Source organism: Thermobia domestica, chromosome 5 (assembly GCF_964235325.1).
Source record: "Thermobia domestica chromosome 5, izTheDome1.hap1.1, whole genome shotgun sequence".
Lineage (NCBI taxonomy): Eukaryota > Metazoa > Arthropoda > Insecta > Zygentoma > Lepismatidae > Thermobia > Thermobia domestica.
Genome location: NC_137458.1, coordinates 268,173,206 through 268,194,795, shown reverse-complemented (window position 1 = coordinate 268,194,795; position 21,590 = coordinate 268,173,206). Strand labels below are relative to the sequence as shown.

Here is a 21,590-nt window from a genome sequence, read left to right as displayed (position 1 = left end):
GCAACCAAGGTTACTTACTTAAAGCTTCAGTGAATTTGGTAGTGAAAGTCAATAATACTAAAAGAGCATTCTCAGGTTTTCACGTGACCCGTCGGCATTTTTTTCTTTCTTTCTTTCTTTCTTCACTTCTCCAGCCCGTAGTCAGATGGAGAGATTTTTCTTTCCCCTACATCCCTTGCCCTCCCCTCCCTCCTTCACTCCGGCATATACACCTGTACCACAGAAAAACTGTTACACCTATCATATGTTGCGCTCCCTCTGCAACTTGAGACAGGCGAATCAGGAAAAGAATCTCATATATAAAAGGTTGCCCTTAATCCTTTCAGAGTGTCAGTCACATTTTAACTTCACATCTTAGCAGTTCAATATATAATATCTACAAGCTTTTGCAATCGTTCGCTTTTGTTACTTTTTAATATTTATTTTATATATATACACACAGCAATGGCAGTGTTCAAGGTATGTGGATGCAGTTGTTCTTGTTTCTGTTAACTGTGGTGTTTTGGATAAATATGTGTTGTTAGTAGTATTATTAAATAATGTGATGCAATCAAACAATATTATTTAGTGTTTTCTCCGAGGTGGGTGGTTTATTTCTAATGCAAAGAACAAGTTAGTGCTTCAAACAAGAATATACTTTGCGATATGCGCACATGCGATATGCGTTCCCATTTGGTATGTGTGATCCGGGTTCGATGTATAAATTGCGGCGAGGCATAAGACCTTCGATATCGATAACTAGTGTAGCCAGGACCTTCATTTCGGGAACTAACAACAGAACTTCCTTTATATCTACGAAAATGTAGATTAGTAAATATGAATTTCTAATATTCTTATGTCTTGCACCTGGGGCTAGTACCCCTGAGCTTCAGGCTATGTTACCGTGTTTTTGATTTGGCATCGTGAGGCAATTGGAGAGCTATTCGAATTAAAAGGTAGGAACTCTAGTCCAACTCACTCATAGCTATATTTTAGCGAGCTTGCCTTCGGCGTCAGAGACCTCGATTCGACTCCTAGTGTAAGTTCATGTGGTTTGGACCCAATCTCGATCAATGTATCAAATTATACTACGCTGCACTCCAATCCGGCAAAGAAACTCTAGTCTGGAAAGCAACAAATAACAATGAATATGACTAATGTGCTTCCTACACATTACTTTGTTCACAGCTAGCTGCCGGGTCGTAAATTGCAACCTAAAGAGCTTAGCCTCATTTTTTTGTATATCCATTATATGACACATTTGAGGCTTTTTAAGTTTTAATATCAGTGACCAGAAAATAACTAGCATGCTTTCCTTCTGTGTGTAATCCCTGGTTCGATCCACGATGGGAGACGTGTGACGCGAATGCCATGCATAACTTTTACATTTTCGAAAAACAAACTTCGATGCTGAAGATCCGAATTCAATTCCCGGTGCGAGCACATGTGGTTCAGCTCCAACCTTAAACTGTAGGTGTACATAAGAGAGCATTCTTTTTAAAGATAAACTTCAGAAACAAACAAGAAACAGGAGTGGTAAGAGTTTCCATAGTGCTTTCGACTCCTTTTCGCTTGGCTTTCGTTGTTGTGGTCTCGGTTTCGATCCCGACCAGGAACACAAAATTTTCTACATTGACTCACCACCATGAAGCGATTGAAAAGCTACTGGATTCGGAAGTTTAGCGACTCTCAATCTGAAAAGGCACAAATAACAGTGATGAATGTCCATCCGCAGGGCACCACATCACTCTACAAAAATAATCTGAATTAAGTGGTTTAATAGTTATTGCTAATATCTTCAGTGTATTTCAAACAATCAGGACCTAATAATTAGGGTATAACATCATAAACTGCGGCTCTTGTTTCTGGGTTGTAGAGTTAAGCAAAAACCTGGAACTGTTTATAAATCTAGTAAGCAACATTTTGTTGCCAAATAATAGAATGCAGTTCTCATTATACATTTTCGTCATTCTTTATATGTTTTGTTTATTCTTTATATATTTTGGGAAAAGTGTTGAAAAGTTTTCAGTTTAATACAACCAAAAGCTCTTCTGACATTATTGATGAGTTTTTTGTGAAGAATACTGTGCCTAAGAAAAATGTATACGTGCGTTTGTCAATGAAGCACTTCTTACGAAAAACTGGCAAAAGATAAATTGTTAGCTTTTGAAAAATATTTAGTAGTCTGCCCCCTTAATTCATGTACTCAAACAACTTGTACACTGAGAACATTTCATAACATTAAGTACAACATTTTACTTAATGTGGTTTGGTTGTAGTACCAAACTTAAGGTTGTATTTAATGTTATGAAATGTTCTCAGTGTACAAGTTGTTTGAGTACATGAATTAAAGGGGCAGACTACTGAATATTTTTCAAAAGCTAATAATTTATCTTTTGTCAGTTTTTCGTAAGTGAAAAGAGATAATGAAATGTGACTTACCTTAGTAATAGAAATGTTATTCTACACCCGAAAATACGAATCGGAAGAATTTTCAATGTTGCCATCCATAGAAATTACAGTGTTACCAAAATTTGAATTACCCAAAAATCTATATTATGGCAGCGACTAGAAAAATAAACTGAATAGAGTTGATGACTTATCATGCTGTCTGTGTTCCTTATTAATTAGGTTTTAAATAATATTTGTATTTTAATTCTACTGTTTATTAAAAAATATTTATTTTGTACTCTTTATTACAAATAAATACTATTTAAAAAGTAGTTAACAAGAAACACAGACAGCATGATAAGTCATTAATTGCCGTTGAAATAATTTTTCTAGTCGCTCCCGTAACCTAGATTTTTGGATAATTCAAATTCTGGTCACACTGTAATTTCTATGGATGGCAACACTGAAAATTCTTCCGATTCGTATTTTCGGGTGTAGAATAACATTATCTATTACGGACGTAAGTTATATTTCATTGTCTCTTTTCACTTACGAAAAACTGACAAAAGAAAAATTCTTAGCTTTTGAAAGATGTTTAGTAGTCTGCCCCCTTAAGAGGAAACAGAAGTAAGAATTTTAATTAAATTTTTTTATTAATGCAGGAACGTTAAACATAAAAATTTCGTTTCATTTCCTTCTATTTATGCATTTGGATTGTGGGTACTTCAGGATAGTGGAACTTATTTCAAATCAGATATTTTTTTTATAGCGATTGTTGAGAATGTTTTACTCGGAATGAGGTCTGTGCATGGAATGAGGCTCTTTGTATGACGGAAGTATGGCATATTCCTATATATTGATTATGTATTGCTGAGTTTGGATTCTGTGTAAGAAATAAAAAAATAAATTAGATGGAACTGTGATTTATATGGATATTGGTTTATTGGAATATTTTGTTTGTGCACTTGAATTGGACCTTCTTTCTGTAATGCTATTACTAGGATTATATGAGTCTTTTGGGGAATTACAATTTGTAACTGTTAGTCTTCTGTGAAATATGGTAGTATGGACCATTAAACGTATAATTAGTTGTTGGTGTATATCATTTGTCCTGTGGGAAAATAAGTCTAGTTTAAAAGCAAAGGAACAGTTCGTACAATGTCGTGCCTTCCCTATTCTACAGTACAATAATAGTCAGGGATAGTGAGGGGTAACAAGAGCTGACGTCGTTCCCTTACTTCCAAAAAATATCTATGGCGTCTCCCCACTTTCTAAAAAATTTACAATGGGCAAAGATAGGCACGGGGGACGGTGTGACGTCAAGCGTTCCCTTACCTTTTCACATCCACTTCTACCCCTGATAATAGTAGTTTAGGGCATAGGTACCAGTTTTTACAGCGATAAATATCAATTCTACAACAGCACTTAACGAAAAAAAAAAGAATGTCCATTGATAGGCCTCAGTAAACGAACAAAGTGGTATGTTTGAGTGTAAAACCTCATGCGTAATTTTCGAGAAAATGGAAATAAACCAATTAATTTGTATACCTAAAAATTGATGCTGTACGAGAACCTGCCAGTCATTAAGGTGATGCTGAAGTTGAAGCATACCATCATTAAGTTCCTCATTATAACTCTATTAATCAGTAACTCTTAAATTATTATTTCTGTTAATGCAAAATATTGCCCAAATATAAGGCAAATATAATTTGATATATTTCTAGATCACATCGAAGTAAGCAGGATAACATGCTTAACCCTTTGTGTTCCAGATGTAATTTTCCTGTGCACGTGCTGTAATACCAGATCTTCGTTTACTGTTAAAAGAGGGTCTAGATCGTTATATAGGTCATAGTTATTGTGCGCGCTTGAGGAGAGCAGTTACTTGCATTGTGAAACATTTGGACTGAAAAAGGGAAAATTTGATGTTCTGAAGAGCTTCAGGTTGGCAACACTGACCGGAGATCAAAGACAAAGGTTTTTTCCTTTTCCGATCTCGAAATAGATCTCAAAGTTGCTAATCGTTTATCGCCAATTGAGACAAAACATGTTTTTATTTATTTTTATTTTTTTATTTTTATTTTTTTTTTTTTTTTTGTCAGTGACACCTAAGGAGAAAAAGTAGGACTAAGTATCTTCTTGTACCTACTTACAAATTTCAATATCTCCAGAATTATACGTTTTCATGACATTCTCATGGATGTCACTGGTACAAATTTTCATGTTTAGTTTTTCAGAAAGTCTTGAAAGTGAACCTATATATGGAAGAAATTGTTCTTGTTTATCAACGAACTTAAAAAGTTGGTTACTAAATTCTCTACGTCTGCGTCTGTCAGTCTTCTGTTATTTGCGATTTCAATTTTGAACTCTGCATTCGATAGAGCATCAAAAACTATCGGAGAAAGTGATTAAATTTTTCGCGTCACTCTTACCAATCCCCAGATATTGGCCAAAAAATGGCCAATTTCCAGAGATTTAGGAGCCATATCTCGGGAACCATAAGTCATTGAGAGATCATATTGGTGATGATAAAAATCTAAAAGGATGGTAAATATCTTGGTACCGATAATAATTGGTGGCTACTGTCCAGCTGGTCACTGGTTTGTCCGATGGCCAGTTGGCCAGTGGCCACCAATTATTATCGGTACCAAGATATTTAATCATACTCTTAGGTATTGATTAACACCAATATCATAGATAGATGATATTTTATGTCGATCAATACCTAAGAGGATGGTAAATATTTTGGTATCAAATAGTAACCGGTGGCCACTGTCCAACTGGCCACTGGTTTGGCCAATGGCCAGTTGAATAGTGGCCATCAATTAATATCTGTACGAAAATGTTTAACATCCTATTAGGGATTGATTAACACCAATATCATCTCTCTATGATTTACCGTTCCCGTGATATTGGCCAAAAGATAGTTCCGATTTCGGGAGATTTAAGGAGTCAAATCCTGGGAACCGTAAGTCACACAAAGATCATATTGATGTTGATCAATACCTAAGAGGATGGTGAACATTTTGGTACCAAATAGTAACCGGTGGCCACTGAACAACTGGCTAATGGCTATCTGGCCACTGTTCCCCAGATCTTGGCCAAAAAATTTCGAATTTCGGCGGGAACCGTATGTCATAGAGAGATGATATTTTGCGAGTTTTTGCGAGAAACAGAAGAAGGTGTGGATAAAAAGATATACTTTTACATGTAGGAATAATCACAGTTATATATCCTTCCACTCCATCTCTCCATTCTTTTAAAGTTCGTTCTGACAATGCTCTTGGAACATTCTCAACTGGTTTATTTATTGCTTTTGCAGCAAAATACACTGGCGACTAGCAGATTATTGATGTATTTTCCTAAAGATGAGATATACATGTAAAACTTTTGATTCATTATCATAGAGAACAACTGTTTCCAAAAGACAGTAGTAAAACCTAAAGATTATCCAACAGAATAAGGAAAATCTCTACGTTTGGAAGTAACTACAGTTCCTTTCCTTTTTTCTTTGTCCAGCATAGGCCCCTTTGCAAATGTTGTAATATTGAAACCTTTCAGATATACCCACTGCTAACTTGTATTTGTGTCCACTATATCGCTTCCCATCTCACCGATTCTCTCTCTCTTAAAAAAAAAAAAAAAAAAGAAAAAAAAAAGAAAAAAAAAGAATGCGATTTGACCCACTTTATCGCTTGTGTGATGAATGTGGCTTTTACTGATTTTGTAAAAGTTACCGTTTCATCGCTCGTAAAACTTCCTGACGATGTCTCCTGTTTGCGTATTCTTCTCCGTTTCCATCCTATAGGATCCTGAGGTTTGTCTTGAATGGAATGTAGATAAAAGTAGACCAATTTCATCCATTACAAACCTCCAGGTGTATTGCACGTCATCGCCCTGTAGGATCGGATTAGTTTCCAGAGAAACTGCTGATTTATGTACAGTATATATATGAAATAAACCACTATTACAATTTTTTTTTAAAATCCAGCAAATAGTTATATACTACTTCCTCGCTTCCAAATCTGGAAAACTGAAATTTTTAATACGTCACATATATAATCCCTTCCGAATGATTCTTTTACTATCTAAGATTTTGTTTAATATAAATAAATCTGACTAAGACAACGGAACAGTTGGTATTTCATATTAAGTTCGATTAAATTAAAGAAAATATCTTTTTTTTTTTTTTTCATTTAAAAGTTCACATCAATTGCAGTACTAGTCGAATATCTATAAAAATCGAACATTATCTTATTATGTATGGAAATTGTCAGATCCGGTAACATTGATTTCCTTTCTTCTTAGGATGTACTCACTCACTCCCAAACAAAACTTCTACACAATGGTAAACGCAACTGTTGTTCACTGTTAGGTTGCCGTCAGAGTTGCAAACGGATTTGTATACATGTGCTTATTCAAAACACGTTAAAACGAATTTTGCTAGGGCCAACGTATGAGACTTATGCCCTCGTTTACTTTCCAGAGTTTTCAGAACTTTTTCCCGTCTTATGAGGGACTCCCATGTGCTCCACTGAATGATTCTGAAACGTATGCTTTTGAATAGAGCTAAAGTGGGCAATATCGCGAAAATATTCGGCTCAAAAATTCATTTTCTGTGGATTTCGGAAGCCTATAACTCATAAAATACTCATTACCGGATCCGAATGTGAGTTGATACGGACTTTTTGCCTTGTTTTTATTTGATAAATCATATACGGAACACTGACACCGACAAGGTTTGGGAGGTGATTCCTGACACTAAGATAAGGCAAAAAAGCATAGAACAACCTGAGTGCACAAATGCTTCCTTTCGGAGTTATAGGCTACCGAAAACATGAAAAAAATGAACTTTAAAGGTCCATAGCTCCAGAACTATGAGACCTACCGTAGTCTGGTCGAGACTTCACTTAGGAACTAGGGTATAATGTGTATGCTATCCAAAATACATATTTCAGAATACTAAGTACTCACGCAACAATTTCTCTAGAGGGAGTTTGGCTACGGGCATATAATTTGAAGTACTTACCAACTACCTCTATACAAATTGTTGCGGAAGTACCACAGGACTCTGAAACTTAGATTCTTGGATAGGGCACATACTAGTTCCTAAGTGAAGTCTTGATCCGACTACGGGAGGTCCCATAGTTTTGGAGCTATGGACCTTTAAAGTTCATTTTTTCATGTTTTCGGCAGTCTATAACTCCGAAAGGAAGCGTTTGTGTACCCAGGTTTGTCTATACTTTTTGTCTTATTTTGGTGACAGGAATCACCTCCCAAACGTTGTCCGTATTGTTTTGAACACCAAATATACATGTATGTATAGGAACCAACAGGTATACAATTACATATATTTTTCACTTTGATTTGCTGATTAGTGCTCTGCACTCCATGGGCACCATTTTTGAAACAGCCGATATGTATTTCACGTGTTTTCATTTTTCAGTCTCATTCAAATGAAGAAGTTAGGGGTTACTAGTCTTCAAGGACATATTTTATCAAAATGCAATAATGTTACTGAATGGTACATCAACTGTATCTTGCTATGGAGGTGCGGTAGCTCAGTGATAGAGACCTCACTTCTGATTCATAGAGTTCCTGGTTCGACCCTAGCTTGCACCAAATATATAAATATTGTATAAACTGCAGTTTATTTCAAAATAATTTTAATTGTTCGAAATCGGTTCAGTGGCAGAGTGTTCACCTCTAGGGCAAAAAATTCGAACCAGATCACGTAAATTTGTGGTAGAAAAGCATCATGTCGGCCGGTTTTTTCGAAATTATTTCGTTTCATTACTAGGGCTACCAATTTGTAAAAAATAAAATTACCGATATTCGCTCATAATCCTTAAAGCATGAAGAATAATTATATTTTAAACCTTAAGACATGTAGCTGAGCCTGACAAAAATATCTGTCAGATGACAATGCTTTTCTTTCACGTTTATTTCTACTATTTTTTTTAAATAATCATTTAACTTTTTCATTAATGATCCGTTTCTATTAGCCGAATAGACATAACCAGGAGACATAAAGTTAGAATTTAATTTCATTTCAAAATCATCTCGAATGTTTGTTCTGTGAACTGCAAACTTCATAGAGTATTTCTTAACTTTCAGTTCTCCGTTAAAGTAGATGTTTTAAAACTCAAGAAAAAGAAAAGAAAAAATAGCCACGTGCCGCTCACTTCTCTATCCGCTTTCCTTAAATTTGCAAATACGTTATTTCTTTTCGTTCGTTTCGAAAATGAAGTGTAAAATTCTCATGATAGAGAAAGAATAACAGCAATTAGTTAACAATTGAACTTCTGTATACTATGAACAAAAGATGTTTGAAAAGGAATGTAATTTTGCATTCAGAACTCTTAATTGTTTTCAAATGGAACTTGACCCTGTGTTATTTATTTTAATAAGCTAGTTCCTGAGAAACAGAACTCACTAGATGGGAATCAAGTCACTTTGCAGAGAAAGTCCACTCACTAATATGAATAACTAAGTATCCAACTTGCACAATGTGTTCTTTTCGTGTAAGCAGTGTGTAAACAAAAATTAGGCTATGTAGCATTTCTCATCTTCATCGACTGTGAATCTGCACAAAGCAATTGTTTTGTGTATGAGGAGAATTAAAATTTGACATGGACTTTTGTGTTTACTTTTGATGAAGTGTTTGCAAAACTCCGACAAACAGTGATTTCAGAAGATTTCCCTCGGGGGAATTTCAATCTAGTGGGGGTAAAAAGTAGTGCAAAGAAAGTACTGGGAATTTATATTGAGAATAATAGGAGATATGCCTCCGGAGGAAATATCCTCCCGGGCCACTTCCTAAAATCATCACTGTTTACAAATAGAAGCACACACTGCCATATGCGTATTAACTAATAAATGCATAAAATATACTCTTATTTCAGTCTTCAAATCAATTTACATTTTTAAAAAAATAATGTCACATCTACAAAAAGAAAGAAATAGGTAGAGATCTTTGTATTTTTTTAAAAAATAATAATAATAATAATTTCACCATATTTACCGTGATAAACCACACTGCTCATAGATAGACTGAATTTTGAGTCTTTATGCTCAGTCCTTCAAAAGAAGCATTAATAAGAGTGAACATTTATTTTTTTTATTTTTTCTTGATGCTTACACTTCGTAAAAAAAATTGTATACTCTTACGTATTGTATAAGGAAAACATGTGTACAAAATTTCAAATTACTAGACTACAGTTTTGGAAATTTGGATGAGAACGAGAAAACTATTAATCTCCTTTACTTCCTTAAGAGGGTCATAAAACATATGTTATTCATGGTCCAGGAATTTTAAAACAGCATTTGTACAAAATTTCTAATTTTCGGAGATATAGTGATGAGTCAGCCAGTGAATTTATGTATACAATGAAAAAAGTACGCCTACGAATTTAATTCACAATTTCCCGGCGCGGCATTTATATTCATCGCACTTTTGGGGTCCCGAAACAATAGATGGGATCTTGGCCTATCCATGCCGTTCTAGATCTATACCGCGCAGTATTCGTATCTATTAAAAATGCAATTAACTTTAACCTGTTTTTGTGTGTTCACACCTTGTGTCTTTAGGAATTGGGTACCAACAGAGTTGATTGAATTTGCTCGGCAAACTGTAGGATCCAGTGGGCAGTTTTATGGTTTTTGTTAATATGAATTGGATAAAGCCAAGGTTTTTTAAGCTATAGAATTAAAATAAGCATACGTAGTGGGTGATCCAAAACACCAATTGCAAGCTATAATCTATATTCACTTCGTCCCTTCGTGGTTAAATGGCTAACGCTGTTCTTCCTGTACCCAGTTTCGGATTAAAAAAAAAAAAAAAAAAAAAAAAAAAAAAAAAAAAAAAAACATGAGTAGTAGTTTGGATCCCCGTTTAAGTGGTAGATAAAGTTACATATATGTAGCTTCGGATCTAAAATAAATAAATGAATAAAATTAATTCCAACTCATCAATCAACATGGAGTATTTAATGGAAGTTCTACCACTGGGAGAAGAATTTGTCATCAGCTATTCTATCGTGGTTTCCTGTCTAGTGATTTCTCGAATGGCAGATGTTCATTATTTTTCACTCCGCCAAAAATGATGTCCCACATTCCAAAAAGGAAGACAATACGACAACAGGACTTTTGACAATGGCAAACTCACATTAAACATGCGTACGATTGTCACAAACTTGGGAACTGAAACCGGAACACCCATCAAAATGTCTGGAAATGAGACCCCGATTTTCCATCATAATTCACGGAAATGTAACAGCTACATATAGAATAATATGATCTAGTATCACACCTTCCTTTCTTTATAAATGCCCACTGTTATATATAATCATCTTGAAAATAACACTTTCTTCTAGGTATGTATCATACTTAAAGAAATGAATGGGTAAACACTTTGAATAGAAGTAATAATCACTATAAGCGGTTTCTCAACACTAGTATCACCAGCGTATATCCACAGAATGTTGTCTCAGCAAGAAGTGATTTCGTGAGTGCCAGTATTCCAAACAGTTTAAAATTTAAAATTTCCTACGGTGATAAAAGTCCATTCACTAAAATCTTCAAGTAAGTTAGATTAAATTAAATAGTAGATATGTACTAACAATAAATAGAAACTTCAAGATGGGTTCATATAAAATACAAATAAATCTGCTCTTTAAAATCTGAATATCTGACCGTCCAAAATGAATCTGTCGCGACACAGGAACAGTGAGCTCAAAACTAGTGACAATTCCGGAAAACAGGGATGTATGGCAACCCTGAATATCCAGGACTTTTGGATCACCCTGTATATATACCTTTCATAAAAACAAATGTTTAACTGAAATTATCTAAATTATTAGAGCGTAACATAGAGTAAGAACATGTGATCAATATGATTTGTGAAAAAAGAAAAAATCAATTTTGACAGCGGTCCGTAATCACCATGATAAGAAAAAAAAAGTGGATATTAAAACTTTCGCTTAATCACCTCCTTCCTCTTAGGACTAGCTTTCCAAACAGTATCCAGTGATCTTTACAGAAACTTGGTCACTAACTTACGGAGAGGACCAATTCACTTAAGTCAGTTAAAACGCCTTCAGCGATCAACAGATGAAACAATCTTCTCTCGTTCAGAGAACAACAATGGGAAGAGGTTGTAAAAGTTCAAAGTCATTGTGTGCTCCTGACACAGAAAAATATTTTTCTTTTATACAAATCTCATAGGTATTAATTCAGCACACTATCTAATAAATATGAAAGCAATATTGTTGTTGGGTTCTGGAGGATAATATTAATTAGCATAACAGGTGTGCTGACTGATGCGTGAAAAATCTGTATTTTCTCCATACTTGTCTGGTTCAAATACTTTTCCTGTTCTCTTTATCCGTGAATATTGTCGAACTGTTTCATAAAATGGTTGATTTTAAATCAATCCTATTAAACAAGGTACTATTGTTGATACACATGCTAGATGCAGAATATATGAAAATTGTGTTCGATATTTTTAAATTTTAAATCTCGCGATTATACACCGAGTCTAAGGGACACTGTACGAATGAGATGGATGTTATTGGTGGAATGAAGAAAGTGGAAGGAAAAGGGAACCCCGAGGATACCACCACACGGTGTTTGTCCACCACTTAGCCCACTTAGCAGGACATAAGATTAAACTACTGACTACCTGCTAGAGGTGAACTCTCTTCCATTGATCCATAGCATATCAATGACTACATACGAAGATAAGATACACCCCTTTCCAATAGAAACAACAAATATTCTTTCCAAAACGAGAAAACCTTTTCACTACATCTTTTCTACACGTCATTATCATCATCATAGGTGTTCTGCCATTATTGGCAGGTCACTTGCTGCAACTGAGAAGCCTCCATGCTCCACGGTCTTCCGCTAACATCTTCGACTTCACGTACGAATTTTCTGTTTTGATATCGTCTATTAATTGTAGCCTCCTTCTCCCCCTCCCTCTGTTTCCTGCCACCATACCTTCTAGCACGTCCCTCATGGTACAGTTCTTTCTTAGCCAATGTCCCAAATAGTTTCCCTTCTTCTTAATAATAATATTTAAAATTACTCTTTCCTCCCGACCATTTGTAAGAGCCTCTCATTCGTTTTTGGCTAGACCCAGTTAATTCGCGTCATTCTTCTCCACATCAACATTTCGAAAGCTTCCAGTCGTTTTTCATCATTTTTGCGTAATGTCCATGTTTCTGATCCATACAGTGCAGTACTTCACACGAAGCATTTTATGAGTCTTTTTCTCAACTCTTTATTCAAGGTCCCACAAAGTAGTATTTTCTTCCTTCTATATTTGACACCGACCTCTTCGTTCCAATCTCCATGGCTTTTGTCTTTCAAACATTTATTTTCATCTCATATTCTTCACAGCCCTTCCTCAAGTTTTCTAACACCTTATTGATGTCAACCCCAAATCTACTCTCGTGAGCAAAACTGTGTTCGATATACGACTTACGGGACAGGGACAGGGACTTCGATATACGGGACAGGGACGGCCATGGAAAAAAAAATCACGCTGTTTCTTACCGTTTGAGCTCTATAAAGATCTAAACTGAAAGCTAAAGTTGCAAATTTGTTCCAGTTCTCGTGTTAATAGAGCAATAAAGACGGAATTTATTTTTAGGGCTCTGAAATCTGAATCCACATTACAAAATTAGATACTATCTCTCACTTTGATACCTGTTTATAGCTAGCCGGGCAAATATCCAGAGTACTACAATAAGACTTCCTATACTTAAACATAATATTGTCTGGAACTGCAGTAACAGAAAAAAATAGAAAATGATATAAACATACAAATTACCTTCAAACTATTTAGTTTTAAAACTAATAAAATTATGATTGTCATAAGCATCTCCATTGTCATACCCGTAAGACATATATTCCACTAGGTTTACGCGATGTTTTTTTTTTTTTTTTTCAAAGTCTTGCTTCCAATATTAGAGTCTCTGCCTCACATTTCCAAATCCGGCCACTGTGACTCAGTGGTAGAGCGTTTACCCCCGAGAGAAGACCCTAGTTCGATCCCCGGAGCCTAGTTCGATCCCCGAGAAGACCCACACACATTGTGTTTTTGTAGTGAAAACACAATGTGTGTGGGTCTTCTCGGGAGTTCATCTTTTTCCTCTTACATTCCCATTCCACTAATTATTTTGTTATTATTTACTTTCATTAATTAACCGTCTCGCTTTTAGCCTAAATGGCATAATTGTGGGAGTGTGACATTAGAAATTTCATTTCATTTCATTTCGCATTTCCAAGTGAGTCCTTGTCTCAAACATATTGACGTTTCCATTTAGTAATATGCAACTAAATAGTTTTTTTTTTTTTTTTTTTTTTTTTTTTTTGTCATATACCTTTAGGCAAAAGCAGTAACAAGAATTTTAGGAAAATCAAAAATGGATTAAAAGATTGCGATCTTGACCAATAATTAGTTTTTGGATCAGGGGCCACAACATTTTTGAACGGCCCCTAAATTGAGTTTTCGTATTTTCTACGAAATAAGCACATCACAATGTGTTAACTGATAGTTTGGGTTCGGCTACACTATAGTCTATGAAGTTCTCCAGATATAAAGCGTAAAGAAAATTTTTGATTGAAATTTGTTGGATCTTTTGATCCAAAAGAAAAAGTATTTTGCGTAAAATACAATAATTAAAAAAATACTAATAAGTGAAAAAATCAGTTATTTATTTAATACGGCTTTTGTCTTTCCGTCCTGATGTGAAGAATAGACCGAACGGGGTTTCCGAACCACGATCGGGGCTTAAATACGCTGAAATTGCCAAGTGCACACACTATCACGGTATATTAATTCTTACACAACAGGCCATTCCCCACCACACAACCCCGTCTTCAAAAGAATTGTATAAAACAGAGCAACGCCATCTCTCCCAGCATCGCGAATTATGCATAACGCCTTAGAAAGGAGATCATATTCCAGTTATCATAGAATCTCTACTCGGTTGAAAGTAGGTATTCATCGATTTTTAAGGTGTCAGTGCACAGATTTCACTTCAAAGATGGTAACTTGATGTTCAGAATACACATTTAAATAATGTACTGTATTTATAGTCTGTAATTAAACAAACTAAATCACCGTTATCAGATGATAAATCGATTCGTGTACAGCAATATTAACGATCCTACAAACATAAATATAATTATCTTAAGTCAAAAATATGCTAATTTCGGGAACAGTAAAAGGGAATAGTCTTTTAGATATAATGTATGTAAAAGGAAGCACGTATCTCGATCTCGTGTTTCGTTTTCGCATGAATATTTATTAAGAATGGAAAGTTAGATTTTGGATTTCTACAAACATCTGTCGAATGCACCACGTAAAAAGACTAAATGAAACTTAGCTGACCAAACTGTTTAATATTGTAACTATTTTTTTAAAAAAAATAATTGTTTTTATGCTTTCTACTCTGTGTATTACATTCGAATTCAAAGCAGAACAAATGAAAGTAGCACATTTTTGTCTATGAAATGTAGGTAGGTTACCAGATTTATCAAGATCAATGTTTTGTAATTTTACTCGTTAAAAGAATAGTTTTTGGTTTCATGCTAACTCGGGTTAATACATACTTTCTTATTGCAAATTTTCTTAGTAAATTATAACGCCAATGCCATGCAGTTCGATTTACTTATTTAAAGACACCGTAGTATTGCTCACAAAAAGTATGGTTGCTACCTACTGCGATGATTATTCAATGATTACACACTATTTTTGATCACCTAAATGCACTATATTTTTTAAAATATACTAATTGCTTCACAGCAATTCAATACACTTCTTGACTATATGGTGTCTTGTTGAATTATATATTAATAATCATAAATAAACAGGTACATGACGGAACTGTTGCCTTGGTAACCGGGTTGCTGTCCTAACGACGAGTAAACAAACAGTTGTATCTAGTGACAGAAACATAAAATCATTACCAACATTCGCATTAATCATCACATTAAATATATCACTTTTCTTTTTCTTCTTGTAGTGTATAGCTAGTGCATACATAAAAGCATTTTTGCCCTAAATAAAATAAACGAAGTAAACACTTGTTATCGTAGTAAGATAGTCACTTAGTACATGGTTTTTGGTTTGTTGTCCCTTTTCAGCAGTAAAGCTGTGTAAACGTTGACCTACATTTAAAAAAGGTAGAATCTGAGTTACCATAACGGGTTCAATTTTTTTAATGTTCTCCCATCAGAAATTGAACCCGGGACCTAGTGCATCATGTATTCCTTGGTCACTCGCTAATTTTGACATGGTAACATGGCAATTTTGATCATATTTCATACATTTTTCTGATTGAAGTTAATAATTTCGGACGGTTTTCTTAGAAATGGTTCCGCCATTTAGCTCATATCTCATTAATAATACTATAATATGGTACAATTTGGTTCCCTCTGAAACATGCAAATCGGTGAATGTGATTATTTAACCACTAATTTTCCCAAACAAGCGATTTTGTTCAAATTACATTATCAATCCTATAATTTGGCATAATGTATTTCTTTCGGACAAGGACAGAAATGCAGTTCATTGATGGAGTGAGTTTTCTTCAAACTAGCTTTACGAAATCGGACTTTAAATTTCATAAACAACATATGATATGACATGATTCATGGGTCGATTCAAAAGTTGGCAGCAAGAAATTTTAATGCAGTAGTTCGTACCTTTTACCTACGAGTAGACCTAAAAATAAAACATCACGGTAAAGTGGATAGGCCTAGTTGCCTTTTGTGAACATGAGTTTATCTATGAATTCAAATGAATTTAGTTAATGTGTTGTATGTTTTTATCTCCTACACTCTCCTACACCTCCTAAATGTGGTCGATGAGAAATTGAAGAAATCTCTCTCTATAAAAGGGGGCACAGTGTCTCAGTGATAGAGTGGTTACCTCTGCTCTGTGGGGTCCCTAATTCGATCCCCGGCCAAGTAAGATTGTGGTGGACAACATTGTGCCCGTAGATTTTCTCAGGGCACTCCTCCCACTTTCTCATTCCACCAATTCTTCCATTATCATCTACTTGCTTTAATCATTGTCTCCCTTAGCCTAAAAATGGCATAAACGTTGGACGTTAACCTCAAAGATTTCTCTATATCAAAGAAGAATTCTTGACTGACCCTTATTGCACAAGATGTGCTAGGCATGTGGCATTTAGGTGTCCCAGCTACTTTTTAGATACCCAACACTTGACACATATGATATTCATGTGCTAGGTATCTACTTCAGCTACCTACAGTTTTAGGTACTTCTTACACCTAATTGATATTTGCAACTATGTGCCACAAATATAGCATTTATATACCTGGCTGTTTCGCACTCTAACAGTCAGTTTTTATGTCGTCACTTGGGACATATATTTGTCATATTCTAGGTACGTCCTTTAAGTACATATTGTTTTAGATACCCTAACAGCACAAGATGTGCTAAGCATTCACCATTTAGGTGTTCTAAATTCATCTCCCACATTTGATGCATATGTTGCTTCTTTTTCTAAGCGATTGTGTACTAGAAGCAATAAACATAGCCCTATCAACTTTATTAGATGGCAACTGCCGCCGATCAGATGAAAGTGAATATGGAAGAACCATGAAATAAAGTAAATAGACACTCGTCAATTTGTTATAAAATTACATGGCGAGCAGATTTTATCTGATCCCAAACGGTTATAGTCGAATACATGCGGTTAAAGGAGCACCCTGATTAGCCGAATGGAAAAGACCTCAATAATGTATCCCTCTATAAGCGACGTTCTCTTCATCGCCTCTGTTTCCAAGTCGGAAGAGCACTCGGCTAGTAACCCAAAGGTTGGTGGTTTGCGCCCACCCCTGGATAGCTCTACATTTTTTTTTTACTTGTTTAAAGTATTGTTTAGACTCACCTTAATGTAAACATATTACGCATATAGGCGATTTAACATATTTCGGGGGAGTAATTTTGTGGTTCATTGACGCTTACGGCGTGGGGAACATACCTAGAACATACTAGGCACGTTTCCCAGCTACATGTCAGGCATGTGCCTAGGGGCGGACATAGACTGTGAATATCATTTGCCATCCATGTGATTTCTTTCTCAGATGTATATAAGGCACATACTGGACACATTCCCATGTACCTGAGGGAACATGATAGGCATATGCCTGCCATGTAATTGTGCTATTAGGGGAATAATAAAACGCCTAGACCAAATCGCTTAAACTAGAAACTTGAAATTTGGTAAGTATATAGAATTTGTGACGTAAAGTCCTAAGGAAGAATTTTTGGAAATTCGACGTGGAAGGAAGTGGAGTGAAGCTTGCAACTATTATGCTTCTATTATAACAAGATCTTCTCATCTCGGACTCCCTTAGGTTAGAGACATTATATTTAGTATTTAGAATTTTGATTTAAAATAATTAGACACCTTTTCAATGCTTTTCGACATTTGACCTAGAAATGAAGAAAAAAGCTTAGAAGAAAAAAGGGTAGGTGTTGCAATTATTACAATAAAATATCCATATCTCGGAATCACATTAAGATTAGATACGTGAAATTTGGTATTTTTACTTTTCATTTAAAACAATTAAGCATGAGTTTCACTGTTTTTAGATGTTTGATCTACAATGGAATATAAAAAAGAGAAGAGTTAGTTCACTGAGATGTCCATTCGAGGCGTTCGAATTTTGTGCGAGACTTCAAGTTCAGACAACTTCTAGCATATATGAAAGATACAGAAGGAAGAATGCAAAATACAGTATTAGCCGCAGTAGCACGCTGAGTCATTTGTTGATGGACAGTTCAAAAATTGAGAAGGAAGAAAAGTAAAATAAGAAACCCGTGTATACCAAGCATTGGTTCATCTCAATGTGATTTTGGATCAAATATACTACCTTCCGCTTTATTTTTAAAAAAATATTAAAAACAAGCTTTGAACCACTGAATCACTCAGGCATCAAATTAATTGCAGTAAATAACACACACACACAAACACACCCCTGTTTGTATTTTGTGGTTTGTGGGGCCATCGTTCAAAACACAACGTTGTGGGTGCCAATAGAAATAATGGTCCTAGGAGAAAAATTCGCCTATTTTCGTGTTGGTCTCATCACGCTGATTACAAATATATATTTCAATTTGCTCTATCTTTAAAAATAAAGAATGGGTATAATCCGACGAAGTGGGGAACTGCCGGTACAAGGCCCTCACAATAGGGAACCTCGATATACACACAAAAACGACAAAAATGTCAAAAAAGAAATACACACATACGAGCACAAAACATACTTTAGCGGTAACCGTGTGTTAAACATTAGAAGGAACCATGTGTTACTCTCTTATGGGAACTTTGTTAAACTTGAGCAAAATTCGTGTGTTTAACTCTAGTGGGAACCGCGTATTGCATTGGTAGGAACTGTGTGTTAGAAGTCTGCCTATCTAAATTTCCCGTCATTTTACATTTTTCAAAATAAGTATCCGGCAAAACTCAATATGATTTCGAGAACGTAGGAGACTAGATCATAGAAAATAAATATACCATGTCACAGAATAGTAAATTACATATGAGATGTTCAGCAAACAAATACATAAGATTCTTTTATTATGACGTCATAAAGTACTCATCTATTTCACAGCTAAAAATAACATGATCACAAATCATGAAATTCTGTGTGACAATATTTATTTATTTATTTATTTGTTTCCTACTAGCTGAATCACCCGGCGTTGTCTGTTGATTTTTGTACGCCATATTAGATCCTCCATTTGTTTAAGAAATTTGTCCGCCATATTGGATCCATCCCCCATTTTCAGTTTAGGACTTTTGACTCCACAACCGTTATGAATAATCGCAAAACTATAAAGAAAAAGATCAGCTCAACTGGAAAATTGTAAAGAAATTTAGTCCGCCATATTGGATCCGCAATTTTGAAATTTAATCTTTTGTCATCATAATTGTTTCTTAGAAACCCGAAAAATGTAAAGAAAGTTAGTTTTATGAGTATTTGAATATTCTTAAAGGAAGTTTCTCCGCCACATTGGATTTGCCGTTTAGAATTTCTTTAGGAGAGGGGGGAGTACGTGTATCATACATCACTCATTTATATATATAGAGTACGCCTTTATTATAACCGTGGTCGTGATTCTCACTCCCTTCGCTCAGGTGGATTATATAGCCCCTTTAGAGCTCAATGTAGTGCTGTCAAAAATTTTCGAATATCCGAAATCCGGATTTCGGATTTTAACTGAAAACTGAATCCGGATTTTGGATAATGAAATGTCAACATTCGAAATCCGGATTTCGGATAGTGAAATGCCAAAATCCGAAATCCGGATTTCATTCTTCTTGCTATTGTCAGGTGGCGTTGGTGTTACGCTGACTATTATACGACTGTTCTTTTCGCATGATTACTTTTGTGTATTTTTCGTGTTTCGTTTTTCAGTTAAACAGGTTTTAGATAAAGAATAATAAACACATGATACACTATTCGTTGTCTTTATTACGAGAAATGATATCTATATGTAAGTTAATTATTGGCTCCAGTTGGAGAGCACGTCTAAACAGCTGCAGAGGGGACAGGTAAGTGGAAAAAATAAAAATAAATCTCGTGGAACAGTTCAGGTCCTTCTCGTCCTGTAGAAGTTTCTTGATCTGGGAAAAATTTGGGAATAGTTAATAGTTTAATTTAATACATCTGTTAAGTTTTAAGTATCTATATATCCTTATATTACACAAAACAGAAGCTATTAAACCATTATATTTTAATTAGCAATGAATCATGATACCATGTTTGTCTTGCTTTCGGAGGTTTGAACCATTATTTATACTACCGTAAATTTCCTATTGTTATTAAGATTTTTATTTCCGTACACGTTTAAAACCACCTAAATTTTATGAATACTATATAAATAGAACAACACTGGCTTTGCAGGCCTTATAGCCCTTTTACCGGCCCAAACGCCAGGCCCGTAATAAGAGCGGAGCTACTGGCGCTTTCGCCCTAGGGCCCCGCGATCAAACGGCCCCATAAACGTTTTAAAAATTACTAATACTACTCATATATTTTTCAACTACACGGCTCCCAATCAGGGACGGCGTTAAGGGTGGGCTGGGGTGGGCGACCGCCCTCCCGATGGATGTCCTCGCCCACCCATCCGCCCACCCCAACAGAAGTAGAATAATGAAGTTTATGGACAATAGGTTTTATTTTACGTTTATAATACAAAGGTGAAAATTCTTAGGCTAGGTTTTATTTTTAAAAAAATATTCAATTCTGGGGGGCGATCCCCCTGGATCAGCCCCTGCCTTTAGTGATCCATTATTGCACTGTATAGTAGGGATGGCCACATTTTCCGGAAAAACGGAAAATATTTTTTCCGGAAGCCGGAAAATTGTAAACGGAAAATTTTCCAGAAAAGCGGAAGGCGGAAAATTTTCCGGAAAACGGAAGATGCAAATTTTCCGCAAAACGGAAAATGAAAATTTCCCGGAAAACGGGAGATGAAAATTTTCCGGAAAAACGGAAGACGAAATATTTTCTGGAAAATGAAAATGTTCACTTGGAATAGTGACATTGGTCGTCTTACATTAAGAAAAATAACGAAAAATGCTACATGAAAACAAGTAAATGAGGCAATGCTCTTCTCCATCTAGTGCTATAGAAACGCAACTCAAACTTAACAGTGGATAGGAGAGGAAAGGTCGAGTAAATCAGATACGAAACATTCCTTCCTGCTACATCTATTTGTACACTTGCTTAATCATGTACTTTTTTTTGTTTACGTGAGGGCTTGCGGATCATTCGTTTGCGCCAGGAAATTCCGATCATGCGTGTGTTTCGGGGAATCCCCTATTATGCGTGTACCTGAGGGCAGAACCCTGGCAGTAAAGAGAGCTGGCAGTGTGTTAGTACAACTGGTATGTTTATATTCCAACCATTTCTTCATTGCTTATCATGACCACGGTGATCTCTCAAGGTCACAGATCCTGGGAGGCCGGGGGCAGGTGGACCCGCATTGTATTTATAAATATACAATATTTTGCACAATTTGAATTCAGTTTGTCTTAAAACCTTCACATATACCTTCTGCATCTGAATGGATCCCCAAAGATAGAGAAATCGGCGCCCTAAATTCTATAGAATCCATAATACATTTTAATTTCACCTGCACAGGAACTTCAATTTCGGCTTTA

The 21,590-nt window shown here is 35.5% G+C and overlaps 1 protein-coding gene across 1 annotated transcript in view; it reads left to right on the top strand.

Moving 5' to 3' along the window:
• Positions 1–277: 277 nt before the first annotated feature.
• Positions 278–21,590, top strand: part of LOC145686592 (cuticle protein 19-like) — a 36,635-nt gene continuing 15,322 nt past the window's right edge. The window contains exon 1 of the mRNA XM_081760049.1: positions 278–459. Coding sequence (XP_081616175.1) covers positions 445–459 — 15 coding nt within the window. The 5' untranslated portion in view covers positions 278–444. The remainder of the gene's footprint in view (positions 460–21,590) is intronic.